The sequence below is a fragment of the Phaenicophaeus curvirostris genome, chromosome 38 (assembly GCF_032191515.1).
Source record: "Phaenicophaeus curvirostris isolate KB17595 chromosome 38, BPBGC_Pcur_1.0, whole genome shotgun sequence".
In the NCBI taxonomy this organism is placed as follows: Eukaryota; Metazoa; Chordata; class Aves; order Cuculiformes; family Cuculidae; genus Phaenicophaeus; species Phaenicophaeus curvirostris.
This window is the reverse complement of record NC_091429.1, coordinates 1271190-1296082: the sequence shown is the minus strand read 5'-3', so window position 1 is coordinate 1296082 and position 24893 is coordinate 1271190. Positions and strand designations below refer to the sequence as shown.

Below are 24893 nucleotides of genomic sequence, written 5' to 3'. Positions count from 1 at the left end.
AGCCCCCTCACCAGCTTCCTTGCTCTTCTCTGGACTCGCTCCAGAGCCTCAACATCCTTCTTGTGGGGAGGGGCCCAGAACTGACCCCAGGATTCGAGGAGCGGTCTCCCCAGGGCCGAGGCCAGAGGGAGAAGAACCTCCCTGGCCCTGCTGGCCCCGCCGTGTCTGATCCAAGCCAAGATGCCCTTGGCCTTCTTGGCCCCCTGGGCCCCTGCTGGCTCCTGTTCCACCAACCCCCCCAGGTCCTTCTCCTCCAGGCAGTTTCCAACCAGGCTTCTCCTAGTCTGGAGCACTGCAACCTTTCCCCAGGACCCATCAGTATCCAGGGGGAGAAGGGAGGCTGAGCCAGGAGGGAGCACAGAGGGAATGGGGGCTCAGGAAGGGCCCCAGATCATTAAAAGTGGCTCCGACTCCCTCTTTGCAGGGGATTCTGCTTCTTTAACTCAGTGGCCATCGCTGCCCGGCAGCTGCAGCAGAAAGGGAAGCTCAGCAAGATCCTAATCGTGGACTGGGTAAGTCCTCTCCATCCCCTGTGTGTTCCTGCTCCTCCCCAGAGCATCCCTGGGAGTGAGTGTCCACACCTCCACCCAGCTCTTCTTTGGAGGTAGAGCAGCCAAACCTTCTCCTCTGGGGCCTGGCTCCTGGAATTGTGGCTGGAAACTCCCTGGACCATCAGGAGAGGGGAGCAGGAGCAGATCCTGGGGATGGGGAACCAAGCCCTGGAGCAGGGGAGAGATCCAGTTGCTTTTAGCTCCATTAGGCTGCTAGACCACCCTCCAAAAGAGCTCTCTCCCAACCTCTGTCTCCCTCTAGGATGTTCACCATGGCAATGGGACTCAGCAGATCTTCTATCGCGACCCTGACGTTCTCTACATCTCCCTGCATCGTCACGATGATGGCAACTTCTTCCCTGGGAGCGGTGCTGCCAACGAGGTGAGAAGCACGGAGAGGCTTGGGGGTTGGTGAGGCTCTACCTGGGGACGGCAGCGTGAAGGGGACAGCCAGGAGAAGCGAGCAGCGCCGGGTTTGAGCAGAGAGGGGGTTTGTGTTGGTGCCTTGTGGGCTTCTTCCCCGTAGATGCCTCATCGTGCCTGGTTGCCCCAGCAGAGCCGAGGGTTAATCCCAGCATGGGGATGGCTGCAAAGCTGTCTCAGGAAAGCTCCCCTGTCCCTTGGGAGAAGAGCCCAGCTCCCTCCTCTCCACAACCTCCTCTCAGGCAGTTGCAGAGAGCAATGAGGTCTCCCCTCAGCCTCCTCTTCTCCAGCCTAAACCCCCCCAGCTCTCTCAGCCGCTCCTCTTCTTCTCCAGCCCCCTCCCCAGCTTCCTTGCTCTTCTCTGGACTCGCTCCAGAGCCTCAACATCCTTCTTGTGGGGAGGGCCCAGAACTGACCCCAGGATTCGAGGAGCGGTCTCCCCAGGGCCGAGTCCAGAGGGAGAAGAACCTCCCTGGCCCTGCTGGCCACGCGGTGTCTGATCCAAGCCAAGATGCCCTTGGCCTTCTTGGCCACCTGGGCCCCTGCTGGCTCCTGTTCAACCAACCCCCCCAGGTCCTTCTCCTCCAGGCAGTTTCCAGCCAGGCTTCTCCTAGGCTGGAGCTGCTCAGGGTTGTTGTGCCCCATGTGCAGGACCTGGCATTTGGCCTCGTTAAACCTCATCCTGTTGGTCTCAGCTAATGGTCCCTGCTGTCCTTGCTCTCTCACAGGTTGGTGCTGGCCCTGGTGAGGGATTTAACGTCAACGTAGCCTGGACTGGAGGGCTTGACCCTCCGATGGGTGACGCTGAGTATCTGGCTGCTTTCAGGTACTGTTCCTTGTGTTTCTGCTCCTCTTTCTTCTTGGTGTCGGGCTGGAACAGCTCTTGATGCCTCGAATTTGTTTTCCACCCCCGCAGGACGGTGGTGATGCCCATAGCGCACGAATTCTCCCCCGACGTGGTGCTGGTGTCGGCCGGCTTCGATGCAGCCGATGGCCACCCAGCCCCGCTGGGTGGCTACAAAGTCTCTGCTAAATGTAAGGAGGTGGAAGCAGCATCACTGGCTCTGGGTGGGATGGTCTCGCTGCTCACCCAGCCTGGGACCTTCATGTAGGGTTGGGAAAGAGCTTTGGTGTCATCCCAGCCTAGCAAGGGCTGGGGCCCCGGTGTTTCAGACAAAGAAACCTGTGGGGTTTCTTCTCCAGGCTTTGGCTACATGACAAAGCAGCTGATGAGCTTGGCTGGTGGAGCCATCGTCCTTGCCCTAGAAGGTGGCCACGACCTCACAGCCATCTGCGACGCATCCGAGGCCTGCGTGTCAGCCTTGCTGGGCAACGAGGTGAGCGCTGGGCTCAGCGGGTTGTGGTGCTGAGGCTGTCTCGATGCCTCGAGCCGAGCCCTGGGCACAGCTCCTCACCTGTTGATCCCTCTTGACTTTCTTCCGCAGCTGGACCCTCTCCCAGAAGAAAGCATGAGGCAGAAACCAAACCCCAACGCTGTGCGCTCCTTGGAAACGGTGATCCAGGTCCAGAGTGAGTGTCCTGAGCTCAATAACTTAGCATGGAAAGACCAAGTGTTAGCATTTCACAGAATCACCGGGTTGGAAAAGACCCATCGGATCATCGAGTCCAACCATAAGATGGCCTCAGGGGCATGGCTTGTGACCTGTTTCCAACTGGATTGAGTTCCTTTCACCACACTCAGCTCGAGCTGCCACATGTCTATCTGCAAGTTTGGGCTTTTGGCTTTCGTAGGCTGGTGTTTATGATGAGCAAGACCTTGGTCAACCCTTTGAGGAGGCCACCTCAACATCTTATGGGTGGCAGGTCCTAAATTAAAGTCACCACGCAGGGTCACCATGCAAATGTTTTAATCTGGACCTAGCAAGAGGGAAAAAACACCCTTCAATGTTGGAGTTGCTGGGTGTGCTCATAGAGAAGGGGGTGCTGGAGCCAGCCGTGTCCTCCTGCATTTCCAGGAGCATTTCCTCCCCTCTCCAGTAGTCCCCATGACCTCTCATGGGTCACTTGGCATGGAAGACCCCAGTGGAGCCTTCCATCCTCCTCCTCCTCCTGGGAGGGTGATGCCCCATGGGTATATTGACTGTATGGGAAGCCTGGAGCACCTCTATCCCGTCACCTCCTCATTTCTGCTCCTCTTGCAGGTAAATACTGGGTGGCCGTGCAGCGCTTCGCCTCCAAGCTGGGCTGCTCCTTCCTGGAGGCACAGCACCATGAGGCAGAAGAGGTGGAGACGGTCACAGCCCTGGCCTCCCTCTCGGTGGCCGTGATGGTGGAGAAGAGGTGATGCTCTTGCCTCATCCTGGGAGGTGTGGGTGCCCCTGAGTCCAAGTTGTGGGGGTGACAGCAGAGAAAGGCCATGTCCCACAGCCAGATAAGCTTCTCGGAGGTCAGGATAGTGCTTTAAGCAGGTTTCAGCCTGTGTGAGATCGAAATTACAACCGTCCTTCTCCTTGAGAGGTCCTGCAGCCCTCACCTCCTGGCAGCTTTGGGTGGTGGGGTGAGGTCCTGCATCCACATGGTCAGGACCTGGTGTGGCTACTGGGGGGATTCAGGGCTGTGATCTTCCCAAACCGGATGAAAACGAGACCAAATCCTCCTGCTTCCCTTGGAAGCTGGAGGTGTGGGGATGTGTCACCTTCCAGTAGGGTCCCCACCTCTCCACCACCATTTCTCATCCTCAGCAGATCTCAGCCAGGGTCTACGTCGGTCTCACTGGAGCAGGAAGCGCTGGGAGGCTTCTTCTATAGTTTCAAAAACTGGACTTTCCCGAAGTCCCCCTTGCGGAGAGGGAAGTGTTGTGCCACGCCGCTCTCCTCCTCACGTTCTGTTTCTCCACTTCAGGCCTCAAGACGAGCCGATGGAGGAAGAGGAGCCCATGAACCAGTGATGAGGGGTGACGTTCTCCGCTCCCCTGCTTCCAGGATGTGGCTGGACTCTCCTGAGCCCGGCACTTGCTCTTTGCTCCTGGCTTCCCGTTTGCCACGTCACCCTCACTCCCCGAGTCACGGTCCTGACACGGCCTGGACCTTTGGCCGCCGTCTCTGCAGGTCTCCCAGAAAACAACCTCCTGCAGCCACCTGGAAGGCGTCTTCCTGCTTGGGACCGATGGAAAACCTCAACCTAGACCGTGCCTGCAATCAGTCCCCAAACTTTGGGACCTGAACCCCCTCTGGGGACGCGCGAGAGGCTGCGGTGGCAGCCGGACGCAGCCCTGCCCTTCTCCTGGGATCTTCCTCGCCCTTGAGGAAGGGGGTGGGTGTTGGGATGGATGTTGTGGCTGAGCTGCGGGTGCTCAGAGCCACCTTCAGGACTTCCCCCAGAGCTCCTCTCCAGCCGGGTAGCGACACCTTTGAGAAGCAGCCCTGGGTTTAGGTGGAGAGGGCCAGGTTCTCCGTGTCTTCCTGGCTCCTCTCCCTCTGGTAGGGCACGAGGAGAGAACGTGATGGTGAGATGGAGTCTGACTTTGGTGGAAAAAGTCGTGCACGATGCTCCTCGCGGGATGGGAAGAGCGAGCGAGCGCTGGAGCGTCTGCGAGTGCCCGGGGTCGCACCCAGGGGCCATCATCCTAACCACTAAAACCAGAGCGCGACCCCTCTGGTGCTGGGGCTCTGATTTGCACTATGAACAATTGTCGTGTGCTAATGTGAACCTGACGGACTCTTCTTTCCATGGGAATTTCGGGAACCTCTTCACGTGGACGTTAACCAAGGTGCCTTGAGCCTTTGCCAGCAGCCCTGAGCATCTGTATCAGTGGAGACCCCTGTAACCCCTAAAGCAGGGGGCAGCCCAGTGGTCTTCCAGCCCCACCCCCAGCGCCCTGATGGGCTCCTCTTCTCAAGCTGAGAAGAAATCAAGTCCTTTCACCCTCTGCTTGGTGCTCAGCTCCCCCACGGATGCTCAGAGCCCCAGCAAGGCAGCGCTTGCCTCTACCCAAGCTCTTAGGGTGGCAGAGGCAGGATCAGCCCCCTCCGAAATGAGGTGTCCACCTCGATTTGCTGCCTTCTCACCTCCTGCTGCAAGAGGGCATTCTCTGCTTCACAGCCTTCCCCACGTCTTCCCTGGGTTGCCCCACAAGGACAGGTCCCCGCTGGGGTGTCGCGGTGCTGGGCTGCAGCGTGGGGCTTGGGGACCAGTGGGCTGGGGTGGAGGGGATGGATGGGGACACCACGACCTGGCTGAGCTCCGGAGGTGGCCAATTTTGTATTAAAAACAAAAAAAAAAGGAAAAAAGTAAGAAAGAAGGAGAAAGAGGAAGAAAAACCAAAAAAATAAGGACCTTGGATGAATAAACCATTTCTGTGTCTGAGACTGCCCAGAGCTGGGGGGACACGGAGACTGGGGAGGGTGTGAATTCCCCCACGTCTGGGGGTGACACTCGGAAAAATCTGTGGCCACCCTGGAGACACCCCGAGAGCTGCATCCGTGCTGCTGGGGCTCAGGGGACCCAGCACTCGCCCTGCAAGGGGGTCCTGGGCTGGGCAGCCTCCCCCCGCGACCTCTCTCGCTGGATGGGAGAGGGGAGCTTGGGCAGGAAGGGGTTAAAAAGCACCCTCCAACCCCTCTCTCTTCTTCTCCAGAGCCTGGTGTTTATGGGTGCAGCCCCATTCTGTGGGTCTGCCCCCCAGGGTGGGCTGTGGGGTGGGAAGGACCTGTGGCTCCCCCTCCTCTCCATCCCCTCGGCTGCGTCGGGTACCCCACAGCCTCCCATTCTCTGGTGCCTCAGTTTCCCTTCCCTGCTCATCTCAACCTCGCTCCCATTTCTCCCAGTGGGTCCCGGCTGGACTCGCACCACATCGGAGCAGCCCTGATGCATCTGTGGATGCTCTTCACCTCCAAGCAAGCCCAAAGCTCCAAGCTGAAAGAGCTGGTGCCCCAGTTTCCTCCTGGAGGAAGCTGTGGGTGCAACTGGGTGAGCTCAGCCGCTGCAGAGGGAGATGCCCCAAGCTAATGATCACTCAAGTGCTTTAGTGTTGAATGTTCCCAGGTTCCCTCTGGGTCTACCAGGGCAAGCTACCAAGGGAAAAAAAGCTGTAATTAATTAAGCTGATGACTTCAAATGTTGGCCCTTCCAAGCCTCCAGCCTGGCAGGTCCAGCCAGGAGCACCCAGCAAGTTGGGATGGGGTGGGTGGCCAAGAGGTCGGTCATCCCTTGCACCCCAGCTGGTGGGTCACCCCAAACTGGAGCCGAACCCCCGAACAGACCTTCTGCGTCTGCTCTCTTGTGGCATCGCGGTGGTCAACGTGCTCATGGGAAGCGCCGGCTCCATCTGCCAACCAGCTGCTGATAGTTGGAGCCCTGAAGATGGGGTCAAACCACACAACAGCGTTTGCGCACGCAAGTCTTCTTCTAACAGAGTGATGTGCTTGCTTGGAAGAGTCCCCGAGGGGTGGCACCTTCTCATCCTATGATGCTATGATCTCTGGGTCCCCCCTAAACACCCTTTCCAGCTGAGCGCAGAGGCTGGAGGAGGTGGTGGGGTCCCATGGATGGAGATCTGGTGATGCTGAAGTGGGTCTGGGTGGGTGCTCCCACTGCTTCTTGATTGCAATGGATGGAGGGCCATCACCAAGCTCTCATTTGCCTGATTTTAGCAGTGGAACATGGAGCAGAAGAGTCCCACGGTGAAGCCGGTGGTGGACACCTCCTCTAGCTCTAGGGAGGAGCTCCCCTCTGCATCCTCATGCATCACAGAGAACGCTCCACTCCATTGTAAATGCAGAATGAGACCTCCAAAGCAGGCAAACAGCTCCCACAAAGGTCACTCCCCATCCCATCCCATCCCATCCCACGGGAAGGTTTGTTGGCATCGCAAGAGAAGCCAAGCCATCACAGCCACCGAGGATGCTGCTGGGCACCCATCGTGGTGCCGAGGTGGCCAAGCCGTGGCCACAGGGCTCGTTTGGGCTCTTCCCCTGAGACTCATGGAGATGCTGAGGGCCAGAACATCTCCAGCTCCGTCCCTCCTTGCCTCAAACCCCTTCCCACCCCCAGCTTTCTGTGTCTTTGGGAACAATCACTGTCCAGGAGGGGCTCTTGATCAGGGACTGCAGCACGAGGGGGAACGGTTTTGAGATGAAAGAGGGGAGATTGAGATGAGATCCTAGGAGAAATGTTTTCCGCTGAAGGTGGGGAGGTCCAGGTTGCCCAGAGCAGGGGTGGCTGCTCCATCCCTGGAGGGGTTCAAGGCCAGGTTGGATGGAGCTTGGAGCCCCTGATCAGTGGGAGGTGTCCCTGCCCGTGGCACGGGAACTGGATGGGCTTTGAGGCCCCTTCCAACCCAAACCACTCATGATTTTATGATCCACAACCCCATTTTTAATGGCATTTTTATTTTTTTTTTTAAGCACATTCCGATCTCTTTAGAGGCTGCTGCTCCCCGGAGCAGGGAATCCACTCCTGGTGTCCATAAAAATTGAAGATTAGATAGAACAAGGTAGGCTGAGCCTTGCTGGCTCTTCACATTGGATTCTCTGGTGTGTAATAAAGCGTGATCGCTAATTGAAACGCTGCTGTTGGGTCATTTATGACTCTGCTTTCCCACGTGGATCGGGTTGGGCTGCAGCCTTGCTTACAGGGACTTTTTTTCACCCCTCCTTTCTCTTCTCTAATGAGCAAAAATTCCTGCGTGTCTTTTACCCAATTTACATCAATCCCCAGTGCTGGGGGGGGGGGGGGGGGGCGTGCGGCTTCATGCTTACGACAGCACCATTTCCTTAGGAAACGAAAGGATTGAACCCTGGAAAATTCCCCCTGGACTTCATTGGGATCGTCTGGAAACCCTGATGCCCCTTCATCACCCCCCCCCCGGATTTTATTTGGAGCATCTGGAATCCGTTATGCCCCTCCATCAACCATCATCTGGAAACCCCCATTTCATTCCATCACCCTCCAGCATCTCCACATCCCCACAAAATAACCGCATCCCCCTGGACCGGCGCCGCGTGGAAGGGCTGCGTGGAACCTGTTTTGCTCGTAATCTCAAAGAAATCCGTTGTTCCAACGCTGCGACCGCGCCACATCCACGAAGTCCAAGCGAGCGGTGGGAGTTGTGAGCATCAGGGTTCGTTGAGGGGTTTAACAGCCCCCCCAAAACCGCTCTGCATGCCAGGCAGAGGCACAATTAGGGGTGTCACTGCGATGCCGCCCTCCAGAGCAGGACAAGCAGAGGGGATCCACTCTTCGATGCTGTGTTTTCACGTCCCTGGAGGACTCTAGGAAGCAACGAGCTCCAACCCTTCCCGGCGTCCCAAGAGGAGTTTATCCTGCCTGGTCCTGGCAGGAGGCAGCTGCCTGCGTCTTGGAAGAGGGTGGGGAGGGGATGCAGAGAGGACCGAGCCCGCTGAGCCGAGGACATCGCCTTCCCCGCATCCTTGGGAAGCCGGCGGTGCCGATAACTCAACTCTTTCTTACCTGCGAGTCAAAAATAAATTACACCCTGAAGAGTTTCCCACACGGCATCGCACCGAGCTCGTTCCAAGCAAACCCAGCTGTGTCCTGGTTTGGGTCCTTCTGCCCCAGCCCTGGGGTTTGGAGGGGTCGGAGCAGCCCGGGGCTGGGGGGCTGGTGGGATGGGGTTGGGTTTGTGCTCTCCGGCTCGCCGAGGAGCCTGCTGGTGGGTTCTGGGGGCTGGAGGAGAGTGGGGTGATGGGGCTGGGTGCCCGGGCGCTGGAAGCTGCTGCTGGTTTCCATCGAGGCGGAGGCGTGAGACCTGCGGGGAGACAGGCAGGGTCAGCGTGGCCGCCAAGGCATCGGGGTTTTGGCTCAGCACGACCAGCCCAGGCTTCCCAAAATCCTCTGAAATTCAGCTCCCAGTGGGGAGAAGAGCCAGGTTTGGTTGCTGGCTCTGGAGCTTTTGTGCTTCACATTCACAGACTTCCCCGTGGCCTCGAGAGTTGGCTTGGGATGCTCCGGGAAGCATCCCCGCACCTGGACCGTGAGCGTCCAAGGAAATCACAGCTTTGACTCCAAATACCTTCGGGAAGATGGAGAAGGAAAGCAGCCAAACTGCTCCTCTCTCCTCCCGTCCATGGGGAGCACCAGCAGAATCCTGGGATGAGCTGTGCCCTCTCCATCCCCAGGGTAGGTGATGCTAGAGGGGACTCGGTGGAGCTACCAGTGGCTCCAACCAACACCGGCCACCAGCCTGGAGCCGGTGTGGGTGAACTTAGCCCAGAGCAAACCCCACCACCACCTTATCCAGACCTTGGGCACCGGGAAACACCTCCTGCAAGAGCTGGACACGATCAGAAACAGCTCCAGCAGCCCTTGAGGATCAGGGGCCAAGGAAAGCTGAGCCCTGCGGGACAGTTTCGTTGGTCCTGGAACTCCCTGGGCTTCCTCCTCAGCACCCCCAAGTCTGTGGTTTTATTTCAACACCCTGCTCTGCTTTGCCTCCTGCCTTTCTACTCCCTGCTTGTGCCAGAGCCAAGACCTTTAACTCTCTGGAGAGGGGACTAGAGAGGAATAAATCAAACCTTCCAGCAATTCAGCCCTGGGCACGGCTGAGGTAATGCAGACGGGCGGCTGGGAGCTGCCTCTTCCTACCCTCCCTGCAGGGAGGACAGAGCCTCCCGAGCAAAAACCCTTGTGCATCCCACTACTGAGCCCTTTGAGCATGGTCTGAGAAGTCTGGGATGGGCACTGAGAGCATCCACAGGGCTCAAGGGCAACCAAAAAGGCTGGTGGCCAAGTGGCACACACAGGGGGGTCCTGGGTTGGGGAAACACTGCCACAAGCATCCGAGCTGCCTGGAGGAGAAGGACCTGGGGGGGTCGGTTGAACAGGAGCCAGCAGGGGCCCAGGTGGCCAAGAAGGCCAAGGGCATCTTGGCTTGGATCAGACCCGGCGTGGCCAGCAGGGCCAGGGAGGTTCTTCTCCCTCTGGCCTTGGCCCTGGGGAGACCGCTCCTCGAATCCTGGGGTCAGTTCTGGGCCCTCCCCACAAGAAGGATGTTGAGGCTCTGGAGCGAGTCCAGAGAAGAGCAAGGAAGCTGGGGAGGGGGCTGGAGAAGAAGAGGAGCGGCTGAGAGAGCTGGGGGGGTTTAGCCTGGAGAAGAAGAGGCTGAGGGGAGACCTCATTGCTCTCTGCAACTCCCTGAGAGGAGGTTGTGGAGAGGAGGGAGCTGGGCTCTTCTGCCAAGGGACAGGGGACAGGACGAGAGGGAATGGCCTCAAGCTCCACCAGGGGAGGGTCAGGCTGGACATCAGGAAAAAAGTCTTCATGGAAAGGGTCACTGGGCAGTGGCAGAGGCTGCTCAGGGAGGGGGTTGAGTCCCCTTCCCTGGAGGGGTTTAAGGGCCGGGTGGACGAGGTGCTGAGGGACATGGGTTAGTGATTGATGGGAATGGTTGGACTCGATGATCCGGTGGGTCTCTTCCAACCTGGTGATTCTATGATTCTATGATTCACGGGGCACGCGTGACCAGGGCACCGAGCCGGGCAGAGCCCTCACCCTGCGAGCCCATCCTCAGCGCTGCCCTCCCTTCGTTCACACCCTCACCGCTGCTCAGGTTCATCCCTATAAAAGGAAATGTAATGCAAAGCTCGTCTCGTTAACGCATCTCCTCGTTCCCCCTGCGATCCCAGGTGCATTCCCGTGACATGAAATACAGGCTCGTTTCAAAGACATTCCTCTGGGCTAAGCGAACGCAGCCGAGAGCCAGCGAGCCCGGCTCCTCACGAGGGTCATAAACCAGCAGACATTTTAATGCTCGCGAGGGCTGGCTCTGTCATTTTATCTCTGTTTTAATTCTAACTAATCCTGGGTAGCACTGAGAACCTGCCTTCCCGTGATGGGCAACAGCTTGGCTCCCTCAGGCAGGTTCGGTGTTGAGTTCTTCCACCTTCAAGAGAAAAGTTTTTGCTGGAAAAAGCCTTTCAGCACTGGAAGGTGCTCTAAGGTCTCCTGCATCCCTCATCTAGGGCAGCTCCTCCAGCCCCGGGGCACCAAATCCGGAGCTGTCAAGGCTCCAAAGGTCTCTTTTTCCTGCTTATCCACCCTCCGGGTGCTGTGGGAGATGCTACCCCAGCTCTGCACTTCAGGGGAGCCCAGAAGCCTTCAAAGGAACCTTCTGCCCTCTAAACCTTTTCCAACCCAGAGCAAGGAGCGAATCCCAGAAGCATCGCAGAAGCATCGCAGAAGCATTGCATCGCAGAAGCATTCCATCGCAGAGCGCAGGGATGGGTGCACAGAGCTGGTGCTTAACAGAGACTTTGACTCAAATGGATAAAAGAAAAAGCACCGAGGCACAGATTTCTTAGGATTTGGGCAACTCCTCTTCTGGAAGCTCAAAAAAAAGGGGAAGTGATGGTGGTCCCTGCCAGGATAACCCTTCACCCGCTGGACCCGGCTGAGGAGGAGCCCAGTGCCTGGGCTTGCTCTGACCCAGCCCAGGGGTCCTGAGCCACCTTAACCAGTTTAACCAGCAGGGAGGACCCGATTCTCCTTGCTTTTAAAGGGCTGATCCAGGGGAGGAACGAGCTCAGCCTGATGGGATTGAGCTTTCTCAGCTCCCTAAAGCAGATGCTGCTCTAAATGTGTTTTCTGAGCAGCTCTGAATAGGGAAGGGAGCTCTCCCCAAGCCCCTTTAATGCCCTGGTGCTTTAATATCATGCAGCGAGACGTATTTATAAATAAAAGAAAATGAAACCTCCCCCCGACAAAGCAGACTCCGAGCAAGAGCAACAGTCCCCAAAGGGAAGATTTATCCAAGGTCTTTCAGGAGAGACAATTAAGGGAGGGCAACGCGAGGAAGACAATAAATCCAGGGAGACAAATGAAGGGCAAGGAATATCACCCCTTCCAACTCCTCCAGTCTTTCCCCCCGCCAGCAGCTTCAGCTTCCAGCCTCATTTTCTCCTTCAGCAGGAAAAGAAACCATTTTAATGTGTTGAAAATCGTGAGCTTGGGGGACTTCAAACGTGATTTTTCTTGCCTGAGGGCTCAATGCCTCTTTCCCCGGATGATGTCTCCTGGTTAACAAGGGCATATCCAGCTATTCCCGCGCCCTTTGATATTTAATAGGCTGGGTTCCAGTGGAGACCAGTAACTCCAGTGCTCGCAGCAGCCGTTTAGCTGCTTTACATTATAAAATTACAGCCCCGCTGCAAGCGCCGGGTTAATTCACTTAGCGGAGAGCGAGACACGGCCTTTCCAACTCCAGCATCGCTTCCCCTGTGGCTGTTCCTTCTTCTTGAGCTTTTCTTAGCAAATCCTCCTCCCGTTACTTCCCAGCCCAAGCGGGAGCTGCTAATTGGGACTCAAATATTGCTGCAGCTTGGCACAAAGCAGATTATTATCTATTCAGCTGGAGGATGCTTCGCCTCAAGGCAAGCGCCGGAGCTCCTCGGGATGAATATTAACCAGAAAGGATAAGCACGCTGAGGGTAACCAGCTCCCAGGACACGGAGGGTTTTACACAGAGGGTTTTTTCATTTAGCGGAGAGGTCTTTAAGATGGCTAAGGGTCTTGTATTCCTCTGTTTGTCCTGGGAACACAGCTCCTGCCAAGCGCTCGACTTAAATTAAACAGGTCTACAAGTCAATGGCTGGACACGGGGCTGCACATCAGCCCACACACCAAACCTGGAGCAGCTACAAGTGCACTGAGTGACATCCCTGAGTCCAGGGGAGATAGAGAGGGAGACCCAAATTCCTCCCCAAGACACAGATGCCTTTAGCTGGGCTTTAACCAAGCGCACAGCCCGTCAGCTCTGACTTTGGCAGCAGCACCGGGCTGAAGCTTTTAAAAACCATCCACTACGCACACCCAAGTGCCCAGCAGGCTGTTCCCACCTCTCTCATGGAGAGGGGCAGAGCTGTGCTGAGCAGCCCCTGTCTTCTGGAAGCACGCACGGAGCATCCTGCGTCCTCCAAACTCGGATAACCCAGCTACGAAACTGCAAAACCCTGGGGGCTGCAATGATGGGATGCACAGAAGAGGATGAGGAAGGCTCTGGAGGGGGATATGGGCTTGTTCTTCTCGGGGGTTCAGCATCCTGACACCTCCCTGCTCCTTTTTGGCTTCTTGAAGTGAAAACAAGTAGCCACACGCTTTGCTTCTGGCTGTCCTGAAGGGGAAGGTGTCCCTGGCAGCACCTGCTTCCAGCAAGGACTATTTCTCATCTGTCGTTTTTAAACAACAGGGTCTGCCCCAAATAAATAAAATCTATACAAGGATTTAGAAAAAAAAAAAAAATTCTAAAAATTTTTTTCATTTTTTTTGTTGGTTAGGAGAGATCTTAGTAAGATTTGAAGGAAAATAAGAGCTTCATGGGGCACGTCCTTCAGTGACATCACCTTGGGAGCTGGTCAACACCTTTAGGCGGTGGCTGCACCGATGTGTGTGGGTCTGGCCTGAAATTCAGGGCTGTTAAGTAGCAAAACCCAAAGGAAGGAGGGTCAGCGAGGCTCCCAGAGAGACCCCGGCTGCGGCACGGAGTCCCAGGCTGCGCTTGGGCCACGTTGCAGGAATTTACTGCTCGATTTTGTCTCGGAATGGCTGCTTTTCTCCTTTCCCTGCTCCCTCTGGGCTTTCAAAACTGAAGAGCAGATTATTTTGCTGCACCACGGCCACCCCGAGATGAAAGCACTGGGAAAGTGGCTTAAAACATGGTCTTGCTCAGGGCTGGAGAGTCTCGTGTCATAAATAAGCTGCTCCATGGCTGGGCACACGGTCCCTGCACTGAATCGGGACTTGAGCAGCACCAGCCAGGAGAAGAAAAGGCACCTAAGGAGGGTGCACAAGGCTGACCCCAAGAGCTGGCAGAAAATAAGAAGAAAAAGAGTTTTTCCACGTCGCAGCCCGTAGTGACGGGTGCAAGGGAAATGAGAGGCCTTCCACATTGTCTTCCCCAGCAGGACGCGGCCGTCTCCAACCCGAGACACAAAGCAGAAGACCTGATCCTGGTTAGGGGACAACAGGGACTCTGGGGAGCTGGGCTGGGCTCCCACAAAGTGTCCGCCAAGTCCATGGCTTGGGAATGTCCTCTGGAGCTTTGTGCTCATGGGCTGCAGGAGACGTCTGCGTGTCGCTGCCCCGTCTCCTCCTTTCTCTCAGCACTGAAAACAGGATTATCCCCCTCTCCTCTCTGCCAGGGATCGGAAGGATGCTCAGGTTGGGGCTGGAGGGTGCTGAGTGCATTGAACAAGGGACAAAGGGGACAAACCTTGCTGCCCTGGCATCCTCACTCGTTTTTTTATTCCCTACACATCTGAAGGGATTACGGATCCCACCTTATCTTTGGGAGAGGGATGGGAGGAAGCCCAGAAAGCTGGTGGCCAGGGCCACCCAGCAGCCTCAGGAGGGCACGGCTGCTGAACCGAGCCGGGATGGTGGAGACCAAGCTGGACCCTCCACACGATGGGAGCAGCAACAGCCGTTGGGTGACGGCAACAGGGCTGCGGCTGGTCTCACCCACTCAATTTTGACACCTCGGTAAGCCAAGCAGATCCAGGAGGGTGTCTGCTGATTTACACCCCTCCCGAGTTACCGTGGGAGGTTAAATCAGGTTGGTAAGCCCTTTTTTTTAAACCTTTCACTAGCCTGCTCTGGGCCAGACCCTGCTAAAGGAGATCAGTCCCTTCAGGGAGTCCTACAAGCTCCTACCAGCCCCAGAGAGGAATCGCCACCTCTTCCAACCACCAGCCTGGGGTTCGTTAAAGCAAATCGCTTGCACGTCGAGCACGAGGAGGGGGCAGCTGGGTCTTTCCCCACAGGACCGAGCTGGGGAGACGCCCGGAGGATGCAGGAGCGAGGGATTTGCAGAGGTGTCAGCGGGGAGGTGGCGATACATACCCCCGGCTCAGTGGGACGCGGACATGGACCAAGCCCCTTCCATCCTCCAGACGGAGAAGGCGTAGCTGAGCCTCTCGTGGGCCAGGTAGTTACAGCTGGTGATCTTGTGGTCCAGCTCATCGCTCTGCAGGACCTGGTACAAGAAGTCTATGTAGCGGGCGGCCAGCTTGAGGGTTTGGATCTTGCTCAGCTTGTCGGAGGGCAGCGTGGGGATGATCTTGCGCAGCTCGGCGAAGGCATCGTTGAGCGACTGGGTCCGCTGGCGCTCCCGCACGTTGGCGATCACCCTCTGCGTGTGCACGTCCTCGAAGGACTGCGGGACGGGGCTGCGCTTGCTCCTCTTGCCCTGCGGCGAGGGGACGCTGCTGTCCTCGGCCAGCTTGCCCCCCTGGCCTCGCTTGCGGAGGCATTTCTTGTGCAGCCGCTCGCCTTCCTCCTCGCTGGTGACCAAACTGCCTTCCGGGGAGTCCGGGCACATGTTTTCCTCTTTCATCTTCTTGGCACCTCGCAGGTGAAGGGCTCTGGGTCTCAGAAGACGCGACGGCCGCCGCGCATTGACGAGGTCGCCTGGAGAGGAGCCAGCGCCCGCTCAAGAGGTGCAGCCCGGAGCATCCACCCTTCTGCCTCCCCAGATTTCCCAAGCCTTGTGGAGCCCTCCAAGGAGCTCAGTTGGTTTCTCCTTTGGGCTACGGAGAGGAGGGTGGCCGGATAACTTTGGGGAATGGCTCTTGCTGATAGGGCGAGGAGGGCTGTGGGCGGACCAGGCGCAGACCAATGCAGCCGTCCAAGGTAACACAAACATCAGTGGAGATTATGGGTTCCAGATTTCCTCCTTCCCTCCTCCACCGACACCCCCAAGCCCTCCGGCACAGATGCTCCTGCCTGCCACCCGGATGTCAGAAGATGTTGCCTACGCGAACATAAGCACCAGCCATGGAGTTCAAGGAAAGCTTTTTTGGTTTTTAGTGTTTTTTTCATTTTCTTAAGCCCAGTTGACGTGCAAAAGCTGGTCAGGAATATTCACGTGTTCACTTTGGAACAGAAGACTTGTCTTGGAGAGATTCGAGTGGAAATGTGGAGCGATGGATGTTTCAATGAGCAATACGGGATGTTCTCTGATCCTAAAGGAAGAAGAAACATTGAGAGGTAGCCTTGCTGCTCTTAAGAAACGGCATAATTCAAAAGGAACTTGAGTTTCCATCCATCCATCCATCCATCCATCCATCCATCCATCCATCCATCCATCCATCTCTCTTCTCTGGTCTATATTTCTGGCAGTCTACAGCAATCCATGTGTCCCTGCCCATGGAAGGGGGTGGAACTGTATGGACTTTGAGGTCCCTTCCAAGCCAAATCATTCTATGATTCTCTTTGAAATAAGGTTGAATAAGAGCAAGCACCTTAGTCAACTTTGCTCGAGCGAGCTATGCCCATTTCTAGTCAAAAAAGCTCAATTTGTGCTTAGCTACAAGGTATTTCTTAAGAATATTGGAACGTTAAGAACATGGATGCTTTTCTCCATCTTAAGGAATTGCATCTTTTCCTGTTCTTTCACGTGTTTCTCTCAAACACCCTTCACGCTGAGCGGAGACTCAACTGAGACGGCAACCTCAAAGTGCCACCTCAGCCCCTTTCCAAGGGAGACCCAAGCGATGCAGAAAGACGATTTCAGATAAAGAATCATGGAATCATTAAGGTTCAAAAAGCCCTCTAAGCTCATCCAGCTCAACCCCACTGCACCTACTAAACCGCGTCCTGAAGTGCCACAGCCCCACGTTGTTTGAACCCCTCCAGGGCTGGGGACGACACCACCACCCTGGGCAGCCTCTTCCAATGCTTCACCATTCTTTTTGACAAAGAAACGCTTTCTAGTCTCCAATCTAAACCTCCTCTGATGAGAGGACTTTGGATCAGCTCCATCCTCCCCGTGCTCCTGTCATGCTCAAGTGAGGGACATGGGTTAGTGATTGATGGGAGTGGTTGGACTCGATGATCTGGTGGGTCTCTTCCAACCTGGTGATTCTATAATTCTATGATTCTATGACTTGTCAGGGGTGGTGGTAGCCTCAGACAGGAGCTGTCTAAACAGAGAAATTGTGGATGTCCCATCCCTGGAGGTGTTTGAGGCCACGACCTTTGAGCACCCTGATCCAGTGGGAGGTGACCCTGCACATGACGAGGTGTTGGAAGTGGATGGTCTTTGAGGTTTTGAAGTGGATGGGCTTGGATGGTTTTGAACTGCATGGTTTGAACTGGATGGTTTTGAATTTGGATGGGTTTGAGTTTGGATGGTTTTGAACTGGATGGTTTTGAATTTGGAAGGTTTGAACTGGATGGATTGAACTGGATGGTTTTGAACTGGATGGTTTGAACTGCATGGTTTGAACTGGATGGTTTTGAGTTTGGATGGTTTTGGGTTTGGATGGTTTTGAACTGGGTGGTTTTGAATTTGGAAGGTTTGAACTGGATGGTTTGAACTGGATGGTTTTGAACTGGATGGTTTTGAACTGGATGGGCTTAAGGTCCCTTCCAACCCAACCCAACATGTGAAAACCACTCGATATTGGTTAAAAAAATCAAAGATGCTCAGTAACACCTTGATACTCAGAAACACCTTGATACTCAGACCTTCTGGGCTGGAGCCCAAGGGACTTTGCTCCTTCCTCCTCGCTGAAGCCGGCGCGGCCGGCAGGACACGGACTCAACTCATGACTCACACGCGAGCGTCGTCAAGACAGCGCCTGGTGTCAGCTGCTCGTGATGCGGAGAGACAATAGATCACAGAGGCCTGGGAAAGCGAGAGAAAACAAAAGGCGAGGAAAAAAATACCCCAGGATTTAAGCAGGATCCTGAGTCCTCTCCTGCACTTGGAGGAGCTGCCAAGGGCTGGGGAGCTGCCAACGAGCACCAGCTGGGGCACGGGCTCCGGCCTGGCTTTTATTTTATTTATTAATTTTTTTTTATTGTTTTCCTTGTTAAAAAAAAAAAAAAGTTTAATTGAATTTTGCTGGTTTGGGACGAAGGAAGTGCCATTGGGTATTGTTGCTGATATCCCTGAGCAAAAGGAGAAATACAATGAGCTTTGATCTGCAGGAAGGAGCAGCGAAATGCCCCAAACTGCTCAAGAAGACTTTTTTTTTTTTAACCCAGATTTGGATGCTTTGTGGCAAGAGTAATTTTTCCCCCCCTTAAATATTTCAATTTGTTCTTTCAGTGAGTGATTTTTCTTTTGGAAGAATATTAATGTAAACTTCTCATGGAAAGGTCATGAGTCACTGAACTGGTTTCAATAACTTTGCTTTTCCAGCCAGCTGGGGGTTTTATAGCGCTCGTTTTCATAGAACCATAGAATGGTTTGGGTTGGAAGGCACCTCAAAGCTCATCCAGTTCCAACCTCATGGGCAGGGACACCTCCTGCTGGATCAGGGGGTCCAAGCCCCATCCAACCTGGCCTTGAACCCCTCCAGGGATGGGGCAGCCACCACTGCTCTGTTTTGACCGAAAATTTCAGACCTGAAGTGTGCCAAGGAGAAAAATAAAAAAGCCAAGTGAGAAGCCACCAGATGGAAGATTTGAACTCCCACCATGTCCCAACCACTCTGTCCAACACCCCTTGTGGTTCTCCGCCCTCTCACTCCTCACCTCCAGCATTTCTGAGCAGCTTTGGTTTTGGATTAGGTAGAAAATGTCCCCAGCTGGGGGGTCCTCAGCAGATCTGAGCCTGGGAGATGGTTTGCAAGGCTTCTGCGGGACCTGTTAGCACTTTGGAAAGAAAGGAAAGGGGGAAAATAGAAAGCAAGGACACGAACAAAGCCACACGGGCAGAGGGGAAAGGAGCAGAGAGTCCATTGCCTAGAAAAACAGGACAAGGAGTCTGGAGAGGCTGTAGGACCTCAAATAGAAGCTCTTCCATGGGGTCAAGGTGGGAGCCAAGGTTTCTTTAGAAAGAAATGCATCAAAAATGCATCCTTTGGTGGGATAAAGCGCGTGTTGGTCAGCCTGAGCCTGGTGCTGCCTCTGAGCCTCAATCACCTGTAGATGCTTTTCACCAGCCTTCAGTGCTGGAAGCTGAACCCTCTCTGCCACGTAGAATAGAATCGTAGAATCACCAGATTGGTGATCCACCGGATCATCGAGTCCAACCATTCCCATCAATCACTAACCCATGTCCCTCAGCGCCTCGTCCACCCGGCCCTTAAACCCCTCCAGGGAAGGGGACTCAACCCCCTCCCTGGGCAGCCTCTGCCACTGCCCAAGGACCCTTGATGTGAAAAATTTTCCCTGGGTTTTGGGAAGGAGTTGAACTCATACAGGCTGAGAGAGTTGGGGTCATTCAGCCTGGAGAAGAGAAGGCTCCAGGGAGAACTTAGAGCAGCTTCCAGCATGGAAAGGGGCTCCAGGAAAGCTGGGGAGGGGCTCTTGATCAGAGAGTGCAGGGATGGGATGATTTTGAGCTGAAAGAGGGGGGAAATTGAGATGAGATCTTAGGGAGAAATATTCTCCTATGAGGGTAAGGAGGCCCTGGCCCAGGTTGCCCCATCCCTGGATGGGTTCAAGGCCAGGTTGGATGGGGCTTGGAGCCCCTGGTCCAGAGGGAGGTGCCCCTGCCCATGGCAGGAGGTTGGAACTGGATGATCTTTGAGGTTCCTTCCAACCCAACCCATTCCACGGTTCTCTGATGCTCCTTATTTTTGTGTTATGTGGCACCAACCAAGGCTGCATCTGCTATAAGAGCATTAAGAGGAGCGTCCTGGAGAGCTGGGTTCAACCTCTAAAGACACAGTGAGCTGCCCTTGGTGGGCAGAGCGGGGCTGGGATGGAACATCCATCACGGTCTGCGCGCTCGATGCTGTCCGGGACGAGGGAATCTGAGGAAGTGCCACCCCCAGCTCCTCCCTCGGCTCGCAGGCTGGTGAAATCGGGGCTGCAAACCCTCCCGCTGCTGCCAAGAGCTGGAGCCGCGCAGGGATAACGCGGTCCATGTGTGAACCCGCTGCTGTCGATAGCATCGCTTTGATGGCCAAGGACCTGATTATGCCTGCAAACGATTCTGGGCACAAAATCAGAGGCTGAACCTCAACGCAGAGCAGGGTTTTTTTATTTTTTTTTTTTTTTTCCTTTGTGCGAGCTCTTTTTCTTTGTTCGAGAGGACAAAAATAATCTCTGCTTTATCCTGCGTGAAAAAAAGGAGGATAACGGTAATAAATTGAGAACATTAAAGGGAGCCAGGAATAGCCGCTGCCCCTGGAGGCTGGGGAAGCAGCTTTGGTTTCGCAGGTTTTTTCAGTTATTTCGGTGTCAGAGTGGAAACATGTGTGGTGCGAATAAAAATGCGAAGCATCCGCCGTAGCGTGCTGTTGCTGCAGCAACCGCAGGGAATATGAGCGAGGGGGAGCGTGCAGGGCTCTGGCTGTAAAAGGGAACTGGAGCGCTGCGGGGTCCTTTGATCCGCGCGCCTGCAGCCCTGATTGATGGCCCCGCAATTCATTTCCTTGTCAAAGTGACATAACGTGCCTGGAACTCGCTGAACTTTTTAAGAACTAAAAGATGTTCCCGCACCAAAAGGCAGGAGGGATGGGGAGGTGGTGGATGGGGCTAAGAGCGGTGTTACTGGTGAAACTGGGGATGGGCTGCAGCCCTAGGACTGAGCAATTCAGGGATGTCCCCTGTGCATCCTCTTTGTTGGGAGTGGGATGAGCTGCAGCCCTAGGACCAAGGAATTCAGGGATGTCAGATGTCCCGTGTGCATCTTCTCTGTTGGGAGTGGGATGAGCTGCAGCCCTAGGACCAAGGAATTCAGGGATGTCCCATATGCATCCTCTTTCTTAGGAGTGGGATGAGCTGCAGCCCCAGGGTTGAGCGATTCAGGGATGTCCCATGTGCATCTTCTCTGGTGAGAGTGGGATGAGCTGCAGCCCTAGGACCGAGCGGTTCAGGGATGTCCCATGTGCATCCTCTCTGCTGGGAGCGGAGCAGTGGGATGAGCTACAGCCCCGGGGTCAAGCGATGCAGGGATGCCCCGTGTGTGTGAGCTGCAGATGCCACCCACACCCCACGCTGGTGACCATCCTATTCCAGTTCATTTTTACATGCGAAACTTCGGGGTGGCTTTTTTTACCCCTCCTTTTTCCCCCCATCTGTTTCCATCCATCCATCAAAGCAGCAACAACACCATGTTCTGGGTCTTGCTGCCAAAAGCCTCCCCGCTCACTGAATTATTCCCACCAAAGCATCTTCCAGCCCTGGCGCCGCATGAGCCGAGGCTGGGGGGAAGCCGAGCGGGATGGGCTCCCACCAGGGCTGAGGAACCGAGCCGAGCCCTTCTCCAGCCCCCGTCGCTGACGGAGACAGCCGAGCAGCCTGGGCTGGGAGACGAAGCGCTGCCTGCGCTCGCAACCTTGCTCTGCCCTTGAATTTGCATCCGTCGCAGGCAGCGCTGAAGTGACTCAACCCCCTTGGATCTGCGTTTGTGCTGGTCATAAACGAGCGTCGCAAGCAGTTGCTCTTCCTATTTACTCCAGCTCTCTCCTCCAAATCATAGAATCATAGAATCACCAGGTTGTAAGAGACCCACCGGATCATCGAGTCCAACCATTCCCATCAATCACTAACCCATGTCCCTCAGCACCTCATCCACCCGGCCCTTAAACCCCTCCAGGGAAGGGGACTCAACCCCCTCCCTGGGCAGCCTCTGCCACTGCCCAGTGACCCTTTCCCTGAAAAACTTTTTCCTGATGTCCAGCCTGAACGTCCCCTGGTGGAGCTTGAGGTCCCCAGACAATCAGGGAGGTGGGGATGTGCCTAGCCAGTAGGTAACTGCAGAAGCATCCTCCAGGAGATGGGATCAAGAGGCTAAATGCAGGCTTTGCAGGCAAGAAACTCCTTGGGAGGAGGAACCAAGAGCCCTACACTCAGGTTAATCCATCCCTGCAGCAAACATTTCATGGACCAGCTCCTCTGCCCAGATCCAAGGGGTTTCATTCACCCAACACTACCAAGAACAGTTGGGCTGCATCATCTCTGCAGCTTCCGAGTGGTCGCGCCTTGCACCGCGAGGGTAAATAAAAACCTCTGTCCACCTCGCCTTTAATTTCTTGCCCTGGGTTTAAACGCCACGCAGAAAGGCACCTTGTGAGGTGCCCAACCTCGCTTACCACAGCAGGTTTGGGTGATGACCAGGGTGCTGTGATGCTGCAGATGAGCTCGATGCATTCAAAAGGGAAGGAGACAAGTCAGGCTGTGAGCACATTGCAGGCGAGGGCTTGACTGGGAGCTCTGCACTTCATCCCAGTGCTTACCAGTACCCAGCTGGCCCTGGGCTAGCACCAGGACCCCAAGGATGTCCGTGACTCACTGTCAGATGGAGCAAGGATCCTGACGGCTGTGGCTGGGTTAGCAGGAAGCATCTTCCCATCACGCTGTGCATCAGCTACTCGTGTGGTGAGTCACTTCCAGCCAGGAGATCCTCCAGCCCGCTCTGTGGGAAGGGAAACCAAAGGGTTGTCTTCTGCTCCTGGCGAGTTTCATGGCTTAATCCTCTCTGAATGTGCAAATGCTGCCTAACCCCCCGACTCCAGAGCCTGTCTCTCCCCCATCAGAGCCTCCCCTTGCAGCTCTTAACCCCCAAAAGCAGTTTCTGAAGTGTGGGAGCTCACAAGAGCAGATACCCTCATTCTTATTTTTGCAAACTGCACCCTTGGGCACCATCCCAGCCCAATTCTACCTTCCCCTGACCCTTAGGACACCTTGGCCGCGCTCCACCCTGTGCCCATCCCTCTGTTTCAGGTTCAGATACTCCAGCGTTCAACTTCTGGACACCTCTTGCAGAAGTAATTCCACATCTCCTGACATGTCTGTCTATCCTTCCATCCTTCACACCCCTTTTCCCTCTAGCTCCCGTGGTCTTGCCCTTTCCCATCCCTCTACCAGTCTGTCCCTCCCCTACACGTGATACTGAAACCCCAAGAAAGCCAACACCGTTGACTCTCTCGTCTCCCCTAGAGCACCGACCAGCTCTCTTCTTTTAAAAGGAGTTTATTGGAGGTGAATTATGCATCTGACCTCTCTCTGCACAGAACTGGAAAGGATCCAGTCAGCCAAAGCCACCCTGACGTCCATCAGCCCCATGCGGAGCCACACGAGCCTCCGAGAGCGCCTCGAAGTATTTGTGGGAAAGCAAAGTTCAAAACGGCTCTTAGCAACAAGACAAACATTTCTGGCAGGGTTTGTTTCGTGGGTAAGAAGAGCAGCCTGAGAAATCTGTGAGCTGAGGTGTTAGGAGAACAAGAGGTCGAAATTGCCTGAGAGGGTCCCTGTCCAAGAGCATCTTCCCTAGGCGGGAGGAGTCGTGTCACCTGGTGTTATTCCTAAAGTGGAAACCAAGCTGCCTTTGTGCTCCTGCTCACAACAAATCGGGAGGACAGGCTGAGAGTTGGGGTTGTTCAGCCTGGAGAAGAGAAGGCTCCTAGGAGAACCTAGAGCAGCTTCCAGGAGCTTCAGGAAAGCTGGAGTGGGACATTTTACAAGGTTAGGGAGCGATAGGATGAGGGGGAAAGGCTTTAAACTGGAAGGGGGAAGATTTAGATTAGACATTAGGAAGAAATTCTTCACGATGAGGGTGGGGAGACCCCAACCCACGTTGCCCAGAGCAAGGGTGGCTGCCCCATCCCTGGAGGGGTTCAAGGCCAGGTTGGATGGGGCTTGGAGCCCCTGATCCAGTGGGAGGTGTCCCTGCTTATAGCAGGGGTTGGAACTGGATGGGCTTTGAGGTCCCTTCCAACCCATTCTATGAAATCAACCAGAGATTCAGGATTAGGGAGGGGGAGGGAGTGAAAGCAGAGGGGAAAAAAATATAAGGTGTTTCCTGGGGGAAACCAGAGCTTGGCCAGCCCCATCCAGGGAAGAAAAAAAGGAAGATGTTAGTGAGTGCATACATTGAGTAGCAGTTGGGTTGCTATCTAAATGCCTCAAAGGCTACCAGCAGGCTAAGGCCACAAAAGCACCGAGCAGACAGACAGACGGATGATCCCGATGATGCACACCCCGAAGAATGACGAGTTATTTTTATGGGAGCGACTTTTGTAAGCGCTCAGAGCTGACTCAGTCTTCTGCATCTCCTCCCTTTGAGCACGGGGCCAAGCTGGAGCCACGCCAACCGAAGGGATGGAGGAAAAAGGGGTCTCGGAAAAGCCAGCGTGCCTGCATCTTCTTCTCACAGCTCTGTTCATGCAACCGCGACCCTCTTGGAGCTCACACTCACAGCCTGGTGGCCTCCCGCGGCGCCCAGCTGGCCCGCGGTGGACAGAGAGCTGCTAGGAGCAACATCTCAGCACACGTTCGGGTGGGATGGGAGAGGATATGATGGCCCCTTTCCCACCTCCAGTCTCCAGACCCATTAGCATCACCTTCCATCATCACCACCCCGTGGTTTGTTATCAATGGATAACCACAGAGGACCAAAAAGAGGAGGAAGAACTTTAGAGAAGGGGGATTGAGGGAGAGCTGGAGCAGAGGATGGTGGAGAGCTTGGATCCTTCCCCATGTCACTGAAAACCAACATCTCTGCAACCTACATAAACCACCTTTGCTCTCCCCACGGCGTAGACTTAGGCAGAGAGCAGATCGACCAAGCCCAAAGATCCTCCAAAAAAAATGGTAAAGCAAGACGTAGCATCTCTGTCTCGATTCCAAGGAGCAACAAAACCTTTAAAGCTGCTTGGGGAAGGGATTTTGTGGAAGTTCAAAACCACCACAAGGAGGGGATGGCGCATCCCACAGTGCTCCAGCCATGGATGTCCCCATCCTGTGGACACCCCCGGCTTGTCGTGACCATCCAGGGTGACGGTGGCTTGCAGGAATCCCTCCATTTGCTGGATATTTCCCAAAGGGAAGAAGACTTTTCTCCCAATCCTCTTTCCACCCTCTCTGACACCACTCCCAGCCCCGGCAGCACATGTGGGAGGACCCTGCAAGCCTTCAAAGCCCCGTCTGGGGAGAGACGAAAGGCCGGTTAAACTCCTGGCTGGAGATGAAAGGAAACTCTCCTCTCCCCGGCTGGAACGAGTTGCTGATGCTTTGGAGTCGGGTTTGAGGCCCATTTCCTGA

General features: G+C 55.2%; 3 protein-coding genes across 4 annotated transcripts in view; 1 reads left to right on the top strand and 2 right to left on the bottom strand.

Annotated features, from left to right (window-relative positions):
- HDAC7 (histone deacetylase 7) overlaps nt 1–5300 on the top strand; it is a 50295-nt gene extending 44995 nt beyond the window's left edge. The window contains 8 exon segments of the mRNA XM_069879398.1: nt 425–512; nt 814–933; nt 1703–1800; nt 1891–2009; nt 2178–2311; nt 2420–2504; nt 3137–3275; nt 3837–5300. Of these exon segments, the coding sequence (XP_069735499.1) occupies nt 425–512; nt 814–933; nt 1703–1800; nt 1891–2009; nt 2178–2311; nt 2420–2504; nt 3137–3275; nt 3837–3882 (829 nt within the window). The 3' untranslated portion in view covers nt 3883–5300.
- Nucleotides 1–24893, bottom strand: part of SLC48A1 (solute carrier family 48 member 1) — a 111157-nt gene that overhangs the window by 65728 nt on the left and 20536 nt on the right. The gene's annotated exons all lie outside the window — the stretch shown is intronic.
- On the bottom strand, nt 8667–17612 carry LOC138732758 (twist-related protein 2-like). 2 transcript variants are annotated; one of them, XM_069879419.1, is made up of 3 exons: nt 17418–17612; nt 14790–15910; nt 8667–8703 (listed from the first exon to the last, which is right to left on the bottom strand). In XM_069879419.1, the coding sequence occupies exon 2, from the start codon at nt 15280–15282 to the stop codon at nt 14797–14799; it is 486 nt and encodes a 161-aa protein (XP_069735520.1). In that variant the 5' UTR covers nt 15283–15910; nt 17418–17612; the 3' UTR covers nt 8667–8703; nt 14790–14796. The 2 variants fall into 2 exon arrangements, with proteins under 2 accessions (XP_069735520.1, XP_069735519.1); XM_069879418.1 differs by lacking the exon at nt 8667–8703 and having other exon boundaries at nt 14647–15910.